The 18652-nt window shown below is 38.0% G+C and overlaps 1 protein-coding gene across 1 annotated transcript; it reads right to left on the bottom strand.

Moving 5' to 3' along the window:
* Positions 1-9709: 9709 nt before the first annotated feature.
* On the bottom strand, positions 9710-18199 carry LOC139712012 (target of rapamycin complex 2 subunit MAPKAP1-like; the record flags this gene model as incomplete). Its single annotated transcript, XM_071623854.1, has 3 exons — positions 9710-9906; positions 11366-11506; positions 18059-18199. Coding segments are annotated over 3 exons (479 nt in total), but the record flags the coding sequence as incomplete, so codon positions are not given.
* Positions 18200-18652: the final 453 nt, after the last annotated feature.

Raw genomic sequence — 18652 nt, 5'->3', positions numbered from 1 at the left:
GTCACACCAACAGTAGAGTGGATGGACCTGTCACAAAAATAACCTTCACGGAGCGGATACATTCCCTTTCAATATTGATTATCCGCACGTTGTGATCCTACACAAAATATGGTTGATATAGAAATCTCAAACTATTCAAGCTCTCATCGAATCCAGAGTACTGGCGTGATGGCCACCATCTTGCGTCCACATCGCACCTCGCTATCCAGTGTGTATATAATGAACTTCTCCTCAGATATCAATGGTCTTCGCGAACATTAGATGGGATGGGGGCAAGAAACAACGTCTTTCAACAAATATTGGCCAAAAAAAGGAATTTTATATATAGGAAACGAGGTGCCTCTACGTGAATACTCCAACTCCAGTTTTTTTCTGGTACCGGAGTGGATTACAGGGTATTTTTAAAACAAAAATGTAGTACCAAAATGTTTTTTATTTTGTTTTCTCATATATCATGTCTTTCGTCTGGTTATGGTTGCCTTAGATGCATATCAGGGTAATTTAGCCCTAGGAGTTGATGGGCTAATGTGTTTATCCGTGATCGTTACGAAGTGCTTTCCATACTATGCCATGACTTTTACGAACATTGTGCATATGCATTAGAACATATCACCCAGAATGCATTTCAGCTTTATCTGGCTTCAGTTTTATCTTAATCTGGATTTCTTTTTAAAAAGATTAGTGACATTTCCTTTATTTACACAGGAACAAGACTCATTTTTGGATGATGGCTGCTTTACTGTCTCTAAATAATTGTAACGCGAGTCTTTTTTGCAAAGAGAGCTTTCTAAACTGGAAAGCGTTGGAGTTTTATTTTGTTTGTTCGTTTGTTGCTTATTACCCTTTGTAATTACGTATCACCACCCCATTGGCGTTGTGCTAGTTTGGAAGGTTATGGCCTTTATACAGAAATAAGACTACTGCCTTGAAAATTGTCTTTCAAGAAAAGGTTGTGGAAAATACGGAGTCATATTGTAAATCAACATTGATCGATTCAAAAAATGATTCCATGATTTGCAAATAACGTTTGTTTTTTTGACAACTCTAAGCGCATCGCAAACCTCATCTAACGTCTCAGTATAATTAGCACTTTTTAAAAATTAAATACAGGATTCTAATCTTCATTCTTGATTTAAAGCCCTTGTCAGCAGAAATTGAGTCGCCCCAACCAACGTCTGCACTTCATTTTTCCTGTGAGTAATAAGACGGGGCTGGTCGATGACTTGTAAATACAGTCTACTCCAATGTTCTGTTGATACATATATTGTTCTAAAAGATTATCATCAGGTAGTACTATTGAGGACACATGAAGTTTTTTTATACAGATTTGGCAGGTAACTATTGCTTTTCCACGGCCCTGTCAACCGAACCAAATTGTCCTCTGCTTATATACAGTAGTCATTTGTGCCCGTCATTCTTTTGTGCCTTTTCTGCACCCAAATCATGCATCTATACATAAATTGAAGGGGAACTCGATGCACGTGATATTTTCATATTAGAAAACTAGAAATATATTTGATACACATAAAATTAATTCATGCACATTGTTGAAAGCGCTAAATGAATGCATTCTCATTTGGGATATATTTAGTAACTATTTGATAATTATGTAGCGTAGGCAAAATATATCATTAAAACAATATATATAGACCTTCACCATTCCAAGTACTAACACATACGTATGTAACATGAAACAGAAACAATTTCTTGCCTCTGTCATTATTCAGTCGATGACATCCAAAGGTGGGCTGTGAGAATGGGGAGTAGGAGTGCGATATTTGTTTTAAGATTATGACTATGACCTACCCTTTTCCGTTTTTACTGTAAGAGTCACTGATGTTACGCTTTTCGGACAGATCTCACCATTCCATGTAGTAGCATTTCTCGTGGGTTTGGAATATGATAATCATTTTCTTGTGCCTTTTTCCAAGTTTAGACACATATTTATGGACATGGTGTACCATGATAAGATAAATTTCGTTATGCATGTACTGTAGTTTTTCGTTTACCTTTCTTTTTACTATGAATATGTTTCATATCTTATGTTGGTGTTTTAAAACATTTTAAAGTCAATTTGCATATATTTCGTGAACATTCAATTCAAGAATCTATTAACTGTATGTCTTTATAATGCTGGTCCTAACATTACTTTCTATTGTTCCTGTGAATTTATACGAGTGCCAAAATTAGTGAATTGACACGATACACGGCTACGGACATTGGACTAACATTAACTTTATCGTTTTGAGAACAGCACGTCAATACGGGTATGATCTAATGTCACATTGCATGTCGCAACATACATCATGCCGTTATTTTGTTCTTTCTTACACACACAAGCACACACCTTAAAATCCAATTACGCATGCCATTGCGCGCTGGTAACTTGCTTTAATAGCGTGTCTCTCTCTCCGAGGGAAATATTGACAACTTCAAAGTTGTTTCTTTGTCACGCTTTTTGTTAGCCCTTTCCCTGCTGTATAGTGAATTCTGGGTGGAAAATGATAATTCAAAAGTGCCCATATATATTGCAAATTCAGGCGATTTTTAAAACATGTTGTCCATGAACATGTATAGGCCTACATGGTTTTCATCAAATCATTCATATTTGAAGAGTGTGTGATCAAACTTTTTTTGTATCATACAGGTAGTGCGATGAAGTTTCAGTGGTCGTCAAAGTAGAAGTTTCATGGTTCGTTTTTGACGTGGAAATGTCACACTGTATGTGACGAAATGTAAAAATGTATGTAAGCAAGAATTGCCCTTATTTTATACAAGACGTTTGTATCTGTACAGTGAAATTGTGCACTTAACGTGAACGACAAATTAATAAAGGGAAGAAATTTTTACATGTACTAGCACCGCGTCACGTCTTTTTTTTTTCTGTGTTGTTGTTGCTGCTGTTGTTGTCATTGTTGTTAAAGGGACATTCCAGACGATTTTTATAATTTCACATTATGTAGTACATAAATCGACAACTCCATTTATAGATTTGTGGAATTTATTGTGGTTCTTGAGCAGAGAAACAATACTTTGAAAAATCTTAAACAAATTACACTGAACAAAGATGATGACATAGGAGGTTCACATATTTCAGAAATGTAGCAGTGTAATTCCTTTACAAAACCGCTTGCTTACGAGTTCACCTGTGTATAATCTATGCATGCCTTCTTCTTTTGTTCTGCTCCCTTGAGCCCCAACTCATGCATTCTTATGGTGACTCTGCCATGTCATCATCCTTGTTCATTGCAATTTGTTCTAAATTTTGAAAATATTCTTATTCTTCATCCTAATTATCTCAAATTCTGAAACTCTGTCCTCAGTATAACTAATTTATAGTTGATCAAATGTAAAAATGTAAAAATCATCCGGAGGTCTCCTTTAATGGAATGAGCTGGTTTCACTGTCATCGTCTCTCCCTCTTCATACATCAGTCAACCTCGCATCCGGCGAATCCAAAGGGACCTGAGAAAATCCTTCGTCTTACACGAATTTCGATTCGCACAACATAGTTAACTCGTTTACATCCATTCGGAATAGAATTTTTTCTTCAACTTATACAATTTTTCGACATGTGCGAAGTCGACTTAACCCTATGTTAACTAAGCTATTTGAGACCAAGTTTTTACTTGGGGGGTTAATTTGACCCCCCCCCCCCCTTCAGATTTCGGCCGCCGATCTCGCGATCGCCGCAAAATTTTGCCTAAAGATAGAGCCGGATGTCAACTACAAGATTACATGGTCATAGAATAGAAAAATATTGGCTTTCTATTTTTAATAAATTAATTGTGTAAATTTATGCATGAAATCATATTTTCACCTATAACTCCATTAAAAAGACAGGATTGCTAAATTCTTGTGTCAGAGTTCCTCAAGACACATCAAAAAATTTTCTTGTAAAAAAATAGCACAATCAAAATCGATTTCTTTTGTTTTTCATTGTTTTGTTAATTTCTTATGTATTTCATTGTTTTTCGACCTTTAGTTTTCCGTTGTTTCTTGGCGAAAAGTTGTTGCAGGCACTTTTTCAAGCTTATCTACACTAGAATCTATCAATTTCAATGCTTAAAAGTTGAAATAATCTAATTTGTATTAATTTAACCAAAAAACACAATTTGCATTGGATTTGCACATGATATCATGAATTTGAGCTGTTTTCGGGTTGACATGCATAGCCTATGCAGAACATCACGTAACTTCAGAACGGTGTACTCGGACGCCGCAAATTTGGTCTCAAAATATGCGGGAGACTTCAATTAAAAGTCTTGAAACGACGAGGCGAAATCTTTGCGCGTTGCGGAATCGTGACCCGCCAGTTAAAATAGCGTTAAGCTTAGCCTTTTGCCACGGCCCTCTCGCTGAATGATGGCGAACGAATGGGGGCTAGCCCGTTGTAGCCATCATACAGTGAGGGGCCTTGTCAAAAGGCGAGCTTGCAATAAGTTGGACTATTTCATTAACTGCATATTACATAATACAGTACTGGTTGGTGGTTGGCTAGTTAGAATCGTGTAATTGTGGATCATATTTTCTTCCGTTCACCCGTCAAGGGTATGCATTATTTATAAGATGTTCTCGCGTGAGAGATCGTTATCGTGTAAACAAATGGCAAGCTGCTACGAACAAAAGAATGGTAGATTTAGAAGGCAAATGAAGAGCGGCCTGTGACCTGCAAAATGATGTAAAAAAAGTGCAAAAGAAAAATTTAACACATAAACGGGAGTGAAAGATTAGTAGCATTCTTCTCTACGTAGACACTATGCAGCATCAGTGGAAGAGACCATTACAAAATCACTTGCAATCTGGATATACTGCCCCAAGATACGTCTCGAAATGACCTTTCATGAACGAATTTAGACTGGAAAGCTGAATTACAAATTACTATTAGTTAAGACGTCTTTGACGTAACTATTTGTCAATTTCATGAATAATCATTCATTAGCAGAACACATGAACACAAAAGATCGACAATAAGGCAAAGGCAATAATGAGCACTACTCTACCTCTTTTGTCATGGTGATTACAAACTGCTATCTAGCCTACTAATCTTGCATTTATTTTAGGAGATCAGTGATCTAGCCGTGTATGAACACAAACCAATTTGTAACTGTATTGGCATTTTATTCATTTATATAGTATTTACTCGTCATTTAATTCATTTACTCACCTAAATATAGCTATCCAGTTTTCGAGTATCATGACTGATTTTTTTTTGTGTGTGTATATGTGTGTGCGTATGTTTTCCCATGGACCTACTACACATGGACATTCATTGCTCGTTAATTAATTCGTTCACCTGTTTCTGTCAAAAGCGTCACAAAAACATATTGAACATGCTTTCCTGCTTTGATCCAGTGTTGTCCACCGACAGCCAGCCTGGATAAAAACAAGACGGCGCTTTGAGAAATCTAAAAACTACGTGCGCAGAAGATAATAACTCTCTTAAATCAAGAAAAATGCAAGTGCAGTTGTAGTGTATATTGCGAAATCATCGATAAAGCAATTTCATTGCGAAATGCAAGTACTTTACAAGAAAAAGCAAATAATTAAGCAGATTGACTGTGATTTGTAATCTATTTTTCCCCATTTGTCGCACACTGTTTCAGAGTAAACATGGGCAGTGACAGTAGACGACATGCTTGTCTTGCCATTCAGGGATGTTACATGCATGGCCGCAAGTGGCCGCTTCAGTAATGACCAATTTTGTGACGCAAAATTTGTCCTTGTTTCACGTTTGGTGCTCCCCATCATTGGTGTTTATTCAGAGGCAGTTGAGTCTGAAAAGGCACCTCAGCCAAATAGGACCGAAATGAGGGAAACCGGGTTCTTTTGTCAGTGATGATGCACGATTACACAATCGTCATTGTCCAAACGTCTGAATGTACTCATTAAGATGCACATAATCAGGTGGCGGTGGTGAACACTGGATCAAAGAAAGACCTCCGTTCATGGTCCATAGTGTAGTAGGTCCATGGTTTTGCGTAACGACTTACATGAAGTTTATCTTTTTTCTGGGGGGGGGGGGGGGGGGGCAGTGGTTATTCCTGATTATACCTACCCTAGAACATGATGAATTTTGCCAGTACTTTACCTGACCATTTAAAAAACAAAATCACAGACACTTCAGTAACAGGTCACAGGACATATATATCTGAAGCGATCATCAGGATGAAACACAACATCCCTTTGAAGATATCATAATGCTATCCTTGTGAAGGGCGCAGATGAAACAAAACACAACACAAAACAAAACAAAACAAAACAAAACAAAAATGCATCACTGGGCATTTGAATTCAAATAAAAGACAAATCTACATTGATCACCTCCAAGCCAAATGGCTAGCCCTCCTTCAGTTCAATTGAACAAGAGAAGAAAATAGACTTTTATAATGCTTCAGTTTTAATGCAGAGACAACATAGTCTGTTATCATATAGCAGAATATATCTCCTTGTCACTCATATCCACTGTCAATACAAACAAAAACTTGAATTATTGCACAAGATGCTGAGTTCCGATCTAAGAGGTTTGAGTTCCCTTTTATTCACAGGAATAATATTGCACTGTCAACATTGAATTCTGAGTTCATCGTAATACAAACAGAAAACAATATCTAACTACCAGCAGGACTGCTGTATCATGAAAATACAAACTAGTATCGTCTTGATTTTCAAAAGCTATCAAAACAGAAACATAAAAAGTGTACAAATAAGAGATTGATATACCAATAGTATGTTTACCAAGATTGTTTACCACAAACATAAACAATTATAAAACGTGAATTGCATGTGTCAGTGAACAAATGTTGAAAAGCATGATTATAGCCTGTTAGCAAATGAGGCAACCATTAACAAAAACCTGTCATATTTGTTGGCAAACTGTTGGGTGTGAAAACTAATGACAGCGTCACATACTTGATACAAGCATAGAATGGATTCCCACATTATCTGGATTCTATGCATTGAATGAATTCCACACACTGAATTCTCCCTATTGCATACAGCCGATATCAAGCGATATCACCTGGCGATACCGATATCTGATCGATCACTCTTGGGACGTGTACTTCCGGTTTTGTGGTTCTGTAAAATCGTACCATCAAGATCCTATGAGGCTACGTTGTCCGTGATTTGTTGACTGTAGTAGCTAATGAACTACACCTAGACTTTTATCCCACTGGAACTTACTAGTGTCCTCTCTTAAACTCTCTTGTGTGATGATTCCCACTTCCTCACTGAAATATCAATCTGCCATTTTGTTTTCAAACAAAGAAAAAAAATGTGATAGAACATAAAGAAAATATTCCAATAAAACATTTTACTTAACCCAAAGGCCTATATCTGAATATCCAAGAGGAATTAAACCACTTGTGAATAACGTCCACACCTCCTGTGCACCCTTGGATCTGTCCTAGTACCACTGCTTGTAGCAGTCATCTGTATCACGCAGCCACACTACAAAGTGTCTGGGGAGAAATCATGTGTACAGACTTCCTGTACAGTGGCCGCCTACATGTACTTTGTTTCATGTCAGCTTTATCATTTCACTGTGTATAGTACCAACAAACTCCAGTGGCAGAACTGTCTGTCATGGCACTTTATTACTTCATGCCAAAAGTTCCCCGTGACACTTTTTTCTCATCTCCCTCTCTCTTCTGTCATCAAGAGCTAACATAATTGTAACTTGAGGTACACTGCAAGAGAAGTTGAAGATGAATGGAACATAGGCAAGTGAATTCCTTTTGCCTGTAAGAAGTAATTTCTTCCGCCTAAGAAAACTTTTCAAGTAAGAAACACTTTTTGCAAACATCTTTTCACGATGACACGACAGTAAGTGACATCTTATGCTCTCTTGCACTCCCATGAGACCAGGAGGCATGCGTGTAATGCCTGTGAAAGATATTGTACAATGAACTCAAACGGGCCACCATCCTGTCTGGAGTGGTCAACTGTCCATAACAACCACCTGTCACGTTTGCCCCCCTGGCCGTTGGGCCGTTACCTACACCCAGGGATAAGTGTACGTTGCAAAGGAATTCTGACATGGCACGCTGCAGATCAATCAGCTGCTTAGGATGGTGGCTCTCCACATCAAACATTTTCCTCAAGACATCCTGTTGGTAAGAGACTGGTTCAGCATCTACCACAGACACAACATGATCCCTAACTGTACCTATCGTTTTGCACTCGGTCACTTAGCCTAACTAGCCATTTGATCAGTATTCAGTAATTCACCAAAACTTGACCTAGTTGTTGATAAGTAAGCCCACACAGGTGTAGCAATGTTCTTCTGGCCAACAAGTGGCCATGGTGACACAATACTGATTTGATAGGGGGGTAACGTATCTCAATTCATTGACAATTAGTATCCACATTCCTCTAGCAATCAGCTAAATATTCACTCCAGTGTGTGTGCCAAAGCACAGCAAGGGTCAGCACGGCCTTAAAACATTACAGCGAATCCTTTTTGGGCATCAGAATGGAACATTACATCCATTCATCGCTACAATCAAACACACGATTAGAGTCATTTGGCTGCAGCACGCAGTTGACTGGGATGCCTCTGCTTCTCACGTAATTAATATACCTGATACTTCACTCATGTCTTGATCTTTTTCTTCACCAATGTTTGACCTTTAACTCTCCCTTTACAAAGGAGATACATGTAGTTCTCTATTAATTTTGTCCTGTTCATTACACCACTTAACATTGTCATTACACCTACCCAGAGGAATTTATGGCAAATAGTTTTAACTTCACCAACCTTTGTTGACCTTGACCTTTAACTCTTGCCATTTCAGGCAACCAGTCTTTTAATCATTTCCGTACTTCTTGCCACAAACTATCATTCAACATTCCTATCCTTACTGAGTTAATTGTGACGTTAATCATCTCAATACTGACAAGGAAAAATGAAGTCTTGGCAAAAATCTAATGCAATTTTGCTTCTTCTGTATGTACAGTACATATAACTCATAAAAACAATTTCATAATGTTAACATGACTTGTGGTGGCAGGAAAAAAAAAAGCAAACACACTCACAAAACCAGCAATACACATCTACACTGATGTGTGTGTGTGTGTGTGTGTGTGTGTGTGTGTGTGTGTGTGTCTGTGTGTGTATGTGTTGGAGTGACAGCTTTCTACAAGGAGTGGTCTGTTCTGCTCCTAAGTTTTTCACCATTCTACCACTACAAATGGTAGCGTATCCGGGCAATTACCCCCAGAGGGCAGTTACCCCCCGGCTAAACACTAGTTAGTGGTAAGTTAGAGTTAAGATTAGGGTTAGGGTTAGGTCTAGGGTTAGGAGTTTGGGTTAGGGTTAGGATTAGGTTCAGGATTAGGATTAGGATCAAGGCCAGGGGAAGGGTACGGGGTAATTGCCCAGGGGGAAATTGCCCGAGATCCGATGGTAGAGGTAGCATTGCTGGATCGTTCATTGGTGGGGATGTCACTTCTTGTGTCAGGCTCATCTGGTAGGAGCAGTCGGGTTCTGCTTTTAAAAATCTCTCCAAGTCTCAAGGACAGTAAAGTATTAAGTAATCTTCGATGATTATACCTTTACCTGTGCTCCATAAATAGCATGAAGGTAACAATTCTTGTGGGTGGATCTTTTGTATCTCAGCTTTCGTATGAATATAAAGCAACAGAATCATTCTAAAACTGGCATCTAGAATAAAAGCTTACAATCCTATTAAAAATCGTAATACTGTTATTTGTCGTGTGCCTTTCTACTTTGCCGCCGATCTCGCCATATGGTGTAGTCGTTGCGCACCGCACTCGCTCGCAGGTCTAGAATGTGGTTGATGCGATTGACGATCTGCTTCGTCAGGTTGGTGCCCGTCTCAAAGTCGTAGTTCTTGAACTCGTGGTTGGGACTCTTGAAGGTGAGACGGAATGTCGATTTTCCTACAGAAACGATACATGAATGCAAACGGAAATAAGTGAAACATGCTGTATGGGAAGCACAAACAAGGTTCCTAGGAGGTTTCTGACTGTATCAAACAGCACAGAATACAGAAATGACACCAAAAACATAATGTAACATTTCAAGTTCTTGGTTTTCTGTAATTTTTATGAGACATAAGGCATGAAAGTGTTAGACTTACAGGCCAGACTACGGTAAAACCTAAAATTCTTGCATGCCTGAAACTTTTGCAAATTTTGAAAGGAGCCGATATTCTCGAAAGTAAAATGTACACAAAAGTGTTTGTCTACACAATACTATAAATGTCAGTGGCGATTTGCGAAAATTTCATGCCGTGAGAAAGATCATCAGCTTCAATTCGCAAAAATTTCATCCCACAATGTCACTATCTTTACAGTAATTTCTGATTATATTAAACAGCAAATAATACAGAAATTACATCAAAAATAAAATTAGTGTAATTATTTTCAGGTTCTTGGTTTTCTGCAATCTTTTATAAGACATTAGAATGTTATACTAACAGGCCTCTCTCATCCATTTGCCCGTTTTTTTGTCCGCATTACATATGGAGGTAAACTTCCAGCTCTTGCTAACTGTTACCCTGAAGTCATTCTAGATGGAAATCTAAAGTTTTCATACAGGGTATTTAGACTAAATTCATTTGCATTCCATTCACTTCAATTCAATTTTATTTAACCATTCAGTAAAAACATACACGTAGACATACAAACAAATTTCACCACTAATCCACAAATACAAACTGTCCACTTAAACTCCATTTTCACAAACACATAGGACGATCTATCTGTGTTTATCTGTCTATCCTTCGACCTAGACATCATGCCTACGTGTATATACTTATTCATTTAATACTATCCATTTATTCTATCTATCACTATTTTCTATCAATCTATACATGTATCTACATGCATCCATCTGTCTATTTATCCACAGCAGTCTCTCTTTCATTTTACATCTTTCTAACTTTCTGTCTATCCCTCTATCTAGATGTCTTTCCATTTATCTGTTTCCATATCTTTCTATCTGTCTGTCCACTTCATTTGCTGCTCTAATTTATCATTTGTCATACATGAGTAAGTTCATTCTACATAACAGCAACAGCTCTTTTTTTTCTTTTTCTTTTTTTTTTTTGCACTCAAACCAATCTTAACTAGGGCACTATGAGGGGCATGAAAAAAAAAAAAAAACTCTAAAAATTGTGACAAAAATGTAAAGAGCCCCCTCTCTTGGCCTCCTATGAAGAAGATGAGAGATGATTCGAATGAAACTTTAACAACTCGCTGGCAAGCCACACTTTAATGCTCTGCGACGTCGCGCACACACATTCTGGATAGATCGCATCCAAGGGGGCGAGAGAGAGAGAGAGAGAGAGAGAGAGAGAGAGAGAGAGAGAGACGTCTGCTTCGTCCAGTCACATACCTGAGGGTTTTTCGTCGGTCACGCTGCAAGCCGCCAGCCTGTCCGACTCGATGGAGACTGCCTTCTGCTTGCCCCAGAACTTGGCAGGCGTGGTCCTGGGCTGGGCCACGGGGTCAATCTCAATCTTGTCACCCGAGATTCCTGAGTGATAATGATGACAATATGATGACATTGATGAGAATTTGAATGCACTCAACTTCACTTTTTCAGGTTTATCTAGTGCACTTTGATTATCATAATATTCAGGCTACAAGCGTAAAAGTTATAACTGACTCGGTCTCAGTATCACTACCAATGTGGTTGCAGGAACAATGTTTTCTTCATTTTATCACTCACTGATTCTCTGTATATTCAGGAAAGTCACTGGAAATATAAATAACACTATACTCTCTGCAGTTTAACCTGTTGAGGACGAGTCCCGAGTTTACTCGGGCAGGTGTCTATGGGAAATGTGTGTTGTAGCAAAATCGGCCTGTCCTCAACGGGTTAAAGACAATGCTGTACACATTTTACACATTGCAGTAGACTTGTACATTCCATAAAACTGGAAAACATTGTTTGGGGATTTAACAAACAAAATCTGCCACCATCAAAGTAGGATATTTCATGTTCTGTAGAAGCATAAATGGTTTCTGGTCATAGACTATTGTACAAAAAACCCCTTCTCATGAGAAACCAACTTAATTTTGTGAAAAATAGGGAATACATTTTTCATTTTCATGTCAGCATAACTGAGAGGTCTTACAATTTGTAGTTCAATCATGGGGATAATAATTCAGACACCAAGAAATGGCATCATGCCAGCCTTGCACAAAAACTCTTTGGAGGCACTTATTGCATTTTGTCATTACTTGACAATTAGAAAGATTACAGCCATAAACTAACATTGCAACTTGGATATGAATATGCATGTATTGTCTATCCCATAGTCAATTAGAAATCTTCTCCCACAGTCAGTCATCAATCTTCCTCCTATGACATATGAAAAGTACCTTTTCATTAAAAATAAAGATAAAACCCATTTCGCATCATTCTTGACACCGTCCTTTCGGTTCTGCGACAATTACCACATCAAGAATCACCCAAGAGCCTTCCCCTTCCCCTAATCCTTCCCCTAATCTTTACTCTAACCCAATCACCAACGGGTATTTAGCCAAGGGGGGAGGGAAGGAATTGTCCTTGGAAGGTAATTGTGCTGATATGATCCTTTCATATGATGTACAAAAAGACAAAGTCGTCTTCCTCTATGCAAAAATCGCACACCTCATTCTTGTGTTTTATTCCTCCATCTATACAGAAAAAAAAAATATATATATATCTATATATTTATATGTATGTGTATATATGCTTCACCAAACTGGAAAAATTTAACTCACCCATTAATCACTGGTCTGTGTTTCACATATTGAAATGTATAATGCATCTATCTCACAAAAGTTATAAGTTATACAAGTTGTATGAACCCATTTTATCACCAGTCTGCTTCTTGTTGCACTACAGTCAACAGCTGGAAAACATGACAACTGAGTCAGATACAGTCTTTTAAAGAGACAGAAACTGAGCACTTTGGGTGGTTCTTTTTTTCCTTTCGATTGTTTTCATGTGGATTCTAAGTTTTCTTTCTTATTCTTTTCGAGGAGGAAGGAAAGATATTTAGTCATAACCTGAGCTCATTTCTGGAATCCAAGCAGAGGTCGGCCCACTTATTTCCTCATGTATGAATTCCACGTGTTGTCAATAAAAGCTGATTACGAACAGAGATCAGGCGGGACAAAGGAACAAACAAAATGTGACAAAGAGTGCGCAAACATCACGGGACGGGGAGAGATTTCAATTTGTATCACGCAGCTCTGCGTCCCTCTCTGACAGCGTCTGGCCGACTTTGCCTGCATGTCATGCCCTGCTCCACGGCACACGGCCTGTACGAATTCATTTCCCCCACGCACGGCATCATTTGTCAGAATTCTCTCTTTTTTTACACCAAAGGGTGGTTTAGGTTGGATCGAAACTAATCACGATGCCATTGTCACTGTTTGCATTAGCTCTGTTTCCTTCATCCTGCCAAACAACGCTGAATCCTGAAGAAAAAATAGTCCCTGAATTTCACACAAACCCCATTTAAAGAAAAACACTGAGTAGTCCTGCACTTTTACTTTAGATGACTTGAAGAAAATCAGTTCCTAAATTTGAATTAGAAAAGTATTTCATTTTGGTAACACAAATGCAGCAATAAAAATACCTCATTTTAAAAACGTGATCAAAACAGAAGAATAAAGTGTGGAATGGATGTTCCAACATGAGTATATGAAAAAAAAAAGTTGGCATGGTATTTCATCTGCGTCTTAATTAAATCATCTAACCTTTTATTTTTTGCTCAAAAAATCTTCTTGCCATGACCAAATTGGCAGCTTTGAATTTCGCTGTTTATCCACTACAGGAGAAAGATTAAATGGAACTGCTTAAATCAGTCAAAAGACACAAAAAGAATATACCTTTTTTAGATCAATACAATATTTTCTCCTGGACGGGATTGCCCATTTAAAGATTAGTTATGTATTTAGGAAATTAAGAGGCTTGTCAATGATTCTGTGACTATGATAAACCACTTTGTATCATTAAAACAGGGCTCAAATGAAAAGGAATGAAGATGATTCTATTATATCTCATGAAACACAAACGATGAATAGTAAATCACAATAACAAAATAAGCACCAAACAACAGAAATGTGACTTCTGAGAGCTGGTGGGCTAATGGACTGTCATATAATCTGTATGATACTCCTTTCAACCCTTATTAAGACAAACAAGAACATTATTCTCTTGGCTATCCTGATATAGATATAAGTCCTCACTATCCATGTCCTGTATTCTTTGAACAGTAATGACAAATCTATTTTTTTTTTTACTTTACAGTGTATGTCACGGTGAGACATTTCAAACTTAACATGAAATGAAAAGTAGAACTATAAATGTGTATAAAAGTGGAAACCCAGTCCTAACAAACCCAGTCCTAATATGATGGTCATTAGAAGATGTCAATGAGCTGTAGAACAGTCTTCCACTATTTCTCTAAATTTGCTTAAATTTTACTCACACGCTGACCTCACATACTATCATCTCCAATGCCAACTTTGTTTTTTCCCTAACCAGTTAGTGTTCCTTGAATATTTTGCGTGCTTGCATCATTTTACGTCAAACATACACGCCTAGATCAGATCCATATGAAATGACGCTTTTAGTTTGTGAACACTCTGACACTTCAGCAATCGCTCGCAGCTGTTCTCTTTGCGCACACAGGAGAGCGTGTGAAGCGTGAATTGGACGCGCCCGGTGTGCAAAACAGAAACAGGGGACAGAAAATGTGAAGGGGGGCGTAGCTCTCTCATGCCCTCTCTTTGAAGTATGAAATCGATGAGCCAAATCAAAGGGCAATGCTCTCACTCAAATCTCTGACCGTTCTAAATTTCCTCCACTCATGTGCAATGCATTAACATCTTTCAAATCATCTAAACCTCAAAATTTGGAAATCTTTACCTCATCACATAAAACTAAAAGTTAGAATTGAAAGAAAAAAAAATCTTCAGCGTGAGCAATAAACTAGTTTAGCAAACATCTATTCCACATGTTCAAGAGACCTAGAAATCCAAGGATATCATTCTCTGGCCACTTTCACTGATTTTACAATTTTTTTTTTTTTCAAATCTGAGCCAGTCTGACTTTTATAGGTCAGTACATTTAAGTGACAGAGAATAAATGACAAACTTAAAGCTATTGAAATGATTGTGACACTACAATATCAAAACCTCCATAATTGGCATATTGACACAAAAATACCGGTAATCTACTATAACCCTCACTTATAAATTGCATAGAGACCTAACCATTGCTTTCTTGACGCAACACTAATATCCATTAATGCTGCGATTCTGTTTTCTAAAACACAATGAATGTAAAAAGAGAAAAAAAAAATATGTGAAACTGAAATTTGATCATTAAACCTTATGTATCCTTCATAGGAAGAAATTTGTTGTAAGTTTTCTTAGGAAGGTTAGCTAAGCCATTGATTGCCAGATATTGCACTTTCCCATTTGGTCTAATACTCAGTATATGGCAAACACGGTCCCTGTATGGAACAGGTTACACAAGACAAACTTTTGTACCACGGGTCAGCTGCGCATTCATGTAGGTTTTATCCCTGTCTGGTAATGAAAACTGCCTGTAATACAGATGCATAAAAGGATGAATAAATTTCTCTGATAATGTCTTGCAATTCAAAAGTTCTGTTTTTGCGGTTAATTCTTCTTTACATATCTTATGGTCACATTTCTGCAGACGCAATGTGCGAAAAAAAAAGCAAGCAAAATAACATGATGATAATAACTTTTCATGATTGGACACTCTCAGAGGCCTATGTGTAGATGGTTGACACATTGAGTCATGTCTCGAGAGAAAACAAACCGTCCAATGATTCTCAGTGGGGCTCCTCTGAGCATGCTGGATCAATTATGTGTGAACCATTTTTTTTCCCCACTGTGTCGGCTGGAGACTAATTTTCAAAATTTCCTGCGTTATCCCCAGCCGGGAATAGCTCCCAGTAAACATTATGAAAAAAGACTCCAAGTAAGCCCCAAATATAGATGAATAAATGAAAGACTACAATAATAAAATCTGCAGTTAGAAGTGATGCTAGATAAATGTTAGAAATGTCACACAACAAAAATCGACTCCAAAACATAGATTGTCTATGAAATATAAAGAGGCAAAAGCATGCACAGTAACCCTCCTTTTTTTTTTTCAAATAAAATAACCTAACAATATAAAAATGCAATGAACATAGAGAACCCGCAAAATATGTATTGTTATGCCCAGTTTTCACACAATGATTTTCCAGTCTTAAATCCTATATCATATTATATCTATCATGTAAGTACAATGCATGGGTTTTTTTTTCTTCTAGAATATTAGAGGCAAAATTAGAACCTTTGTAGGGCTCATCAGTCTAAGTCACAGAAAGTGATACATAAGTAGCTCTGCCTACCGTCAAGGCTATGTTGTCATGGGAACCCATTTGTGGAAGCATACGACATTGTGGGCGTGGCCAAGGAGTACACCTTAAGTGGGTATCTCATTGGCCTACAGACTAGGTAGCAACCTAGTGGTAATCAAAGTCTCACTGGTCATGAAAATGCCTCTGTGACGTCTCTTGGGCCCCATTTCATAGAAAAAGTTAATATGATAGCAACTCTTGCTGGAATGGCAATTGTCATGGTAATGATAAGAATCCAGCTTCCTGACTGGCTGTTGCTATGGGAGGTTGCCATTCCAGCAAGAGTTGCTATCCTTACACCTTTTATGAAATGGGGCCTTAGAGTTACCTCCTTGGTGAGAGCACGAGCCATTTATGGGTCTTTCAAGTCAGTTCTTCAGTGGACTAAATAATGCCACAAGGTGTTACTCTCAATCTCTCTCTATTCAAAATCAAATTTAAATCTTGGGTCACATTGGGTGATTTCAAGTTCGGTGCTCGTGCTAGTGCCAGTTCTATCTCAGCACTAGCACTGGCTATAAAACCGAACTTAAAAGCAGTCGGTGCTGGGAGGTTGACCGCAAAATTATGACGCATTTCCGGTTGCTGGTGCTGGGCTCGGTGTTGAATTTCGTCTGCTGAACCAAGCTCCGCCGTTTGTGTTAGCACTTTACACGCTTTTTTCCAATTGGTTAACACTAGCCCCGAGGGATTATCATTTCCGTCATTTCAAGTTTGGTGCTGGTGTTAGCATTGCTGTATGAGATTCACATTCACTTCCATAATACATGCACCTAAAAGTCTAGTATGCTAATGCAATGGTCGTCCACATAACGTACATGGACACTCTAGACATGGCTACTAAATCTGAGCCTGGGAGTTAAATTATTAGACCGTTGTATTTTTGAGAAGGGATGAAATTTGTGGCATTCTAATCAGTCTTCCTCATTATGTGTCTAAATCTAAGCAGTCATGGTTACATCTGTTGATATTTGACTGTAATCACATGCAATCATTTTTTTCGTTGTAGACATTGCGGTGCTGTGATCCCAACCCCCTAGTGCTAGGGATCGATAATTGTGATCGGTATCGTTGCGTTAATCTGACCGTCGGTGTTGGGAGTTCGATTTAAGGCCATTGTTTGGGAGATAGCACTAGCACTAACACTGAACTTGAAATCACTCATTGTCGGAACATCAATGGAGCTTCCTGCTATTAATATGCAGCCTTACAGCAGCGTCGACTTAAAGGGATCGTATAGTTTTAGTTGAGACTTAACTTCAGGTTTTTATCATTTTTTTTTTTTTTTGGTGATATAGTTAGAAACCTCTTATGAAATATGAAAGAGCATGTAATTCCATGAGGATTTCAATTTTTATTTGATGAAAATTGATTCAGAAATGACTGAGATATCCAAAACAGAGTGATCCTAATAAAGTTTGGGACCCACATTTTATTACGATCGTGTTGTTTTACTTTGCTTTTGGATGTTTCAGCTATTCCAAATCTCATTTTCATCAAATAAACTTTGAATTCCTCTTTAAATGGTATGCTCTGTACTATTTCATAAGTGTTTTCTTGGTACATGTATCTCGCGAAAAAGTTAAAGCCCAATTTTCATCTCCACCAATACTGTACCATCCCTTTAAACTATGAATAAGACCGACCTAGCTGAATCTCTGTCGCTGGGCGGAGCCTGTGCAGCATGTTGACCCTGTAGGACCGGTACTCTGTGCTCAGGACCAGTTGGGGCTCCCTGTCACCGGAGTATGGCCGCATTCTCTCCGTCTTCACATAGTCCCGCTTACCTGGAAGAAGGAAAGAGCAAGAAATGTTGGTGGAGGATCAACACCTTACATCGTGGGAGCTTAGCATACCAATCAATCTTTAGAATAAAGAGTATATCTAAAACAACTAATAAGAAAAAAAAAATGATGGATGAACACCTTACATTATGGGAGCTTAGCATGCCAATCGCTCTTTTGAATAAAAAGTAAATCCCACACAACCAAAAAGAAAAAACCCAAAACCCACAGAAATATCACTTATCAAGACCATTTAAGATTATCCTACGTATGCATGATATCTATGGGCTTTGAACAACAGGCACTTTAAGGTGCTCAAGTTATTAGAATGAATACTTTTCAGAAGACTATAATTCAAGAAGGCTTTTTCCCACTCAAAACTATTCTTTTATATGATACAATATTTTGACAACAAAGAGATATGAATATGGCCCTAAATGTGAAAACAAATGTATG

Source organism: Diadema antillarum, unplaced genomic scaffold (assembly GCF_040938485.1).
Source record: "Diadema antillarum isolate AM-2024a unplaced genomic scaffold, OU_Dant_1.0 seq00001751_RagTag, whole genome shotgun sequence".
In the NCBI taxonomy this organism is placed as follows: Eukaryota; Metazoa; Echinodermata; class Echinoidea; order Diadematoida; family Diadematidae; genus Diadema; species Diadema antillarum.
This window is presented reverse-complemented; position numbering and strand designations above follow the sequence as displayed.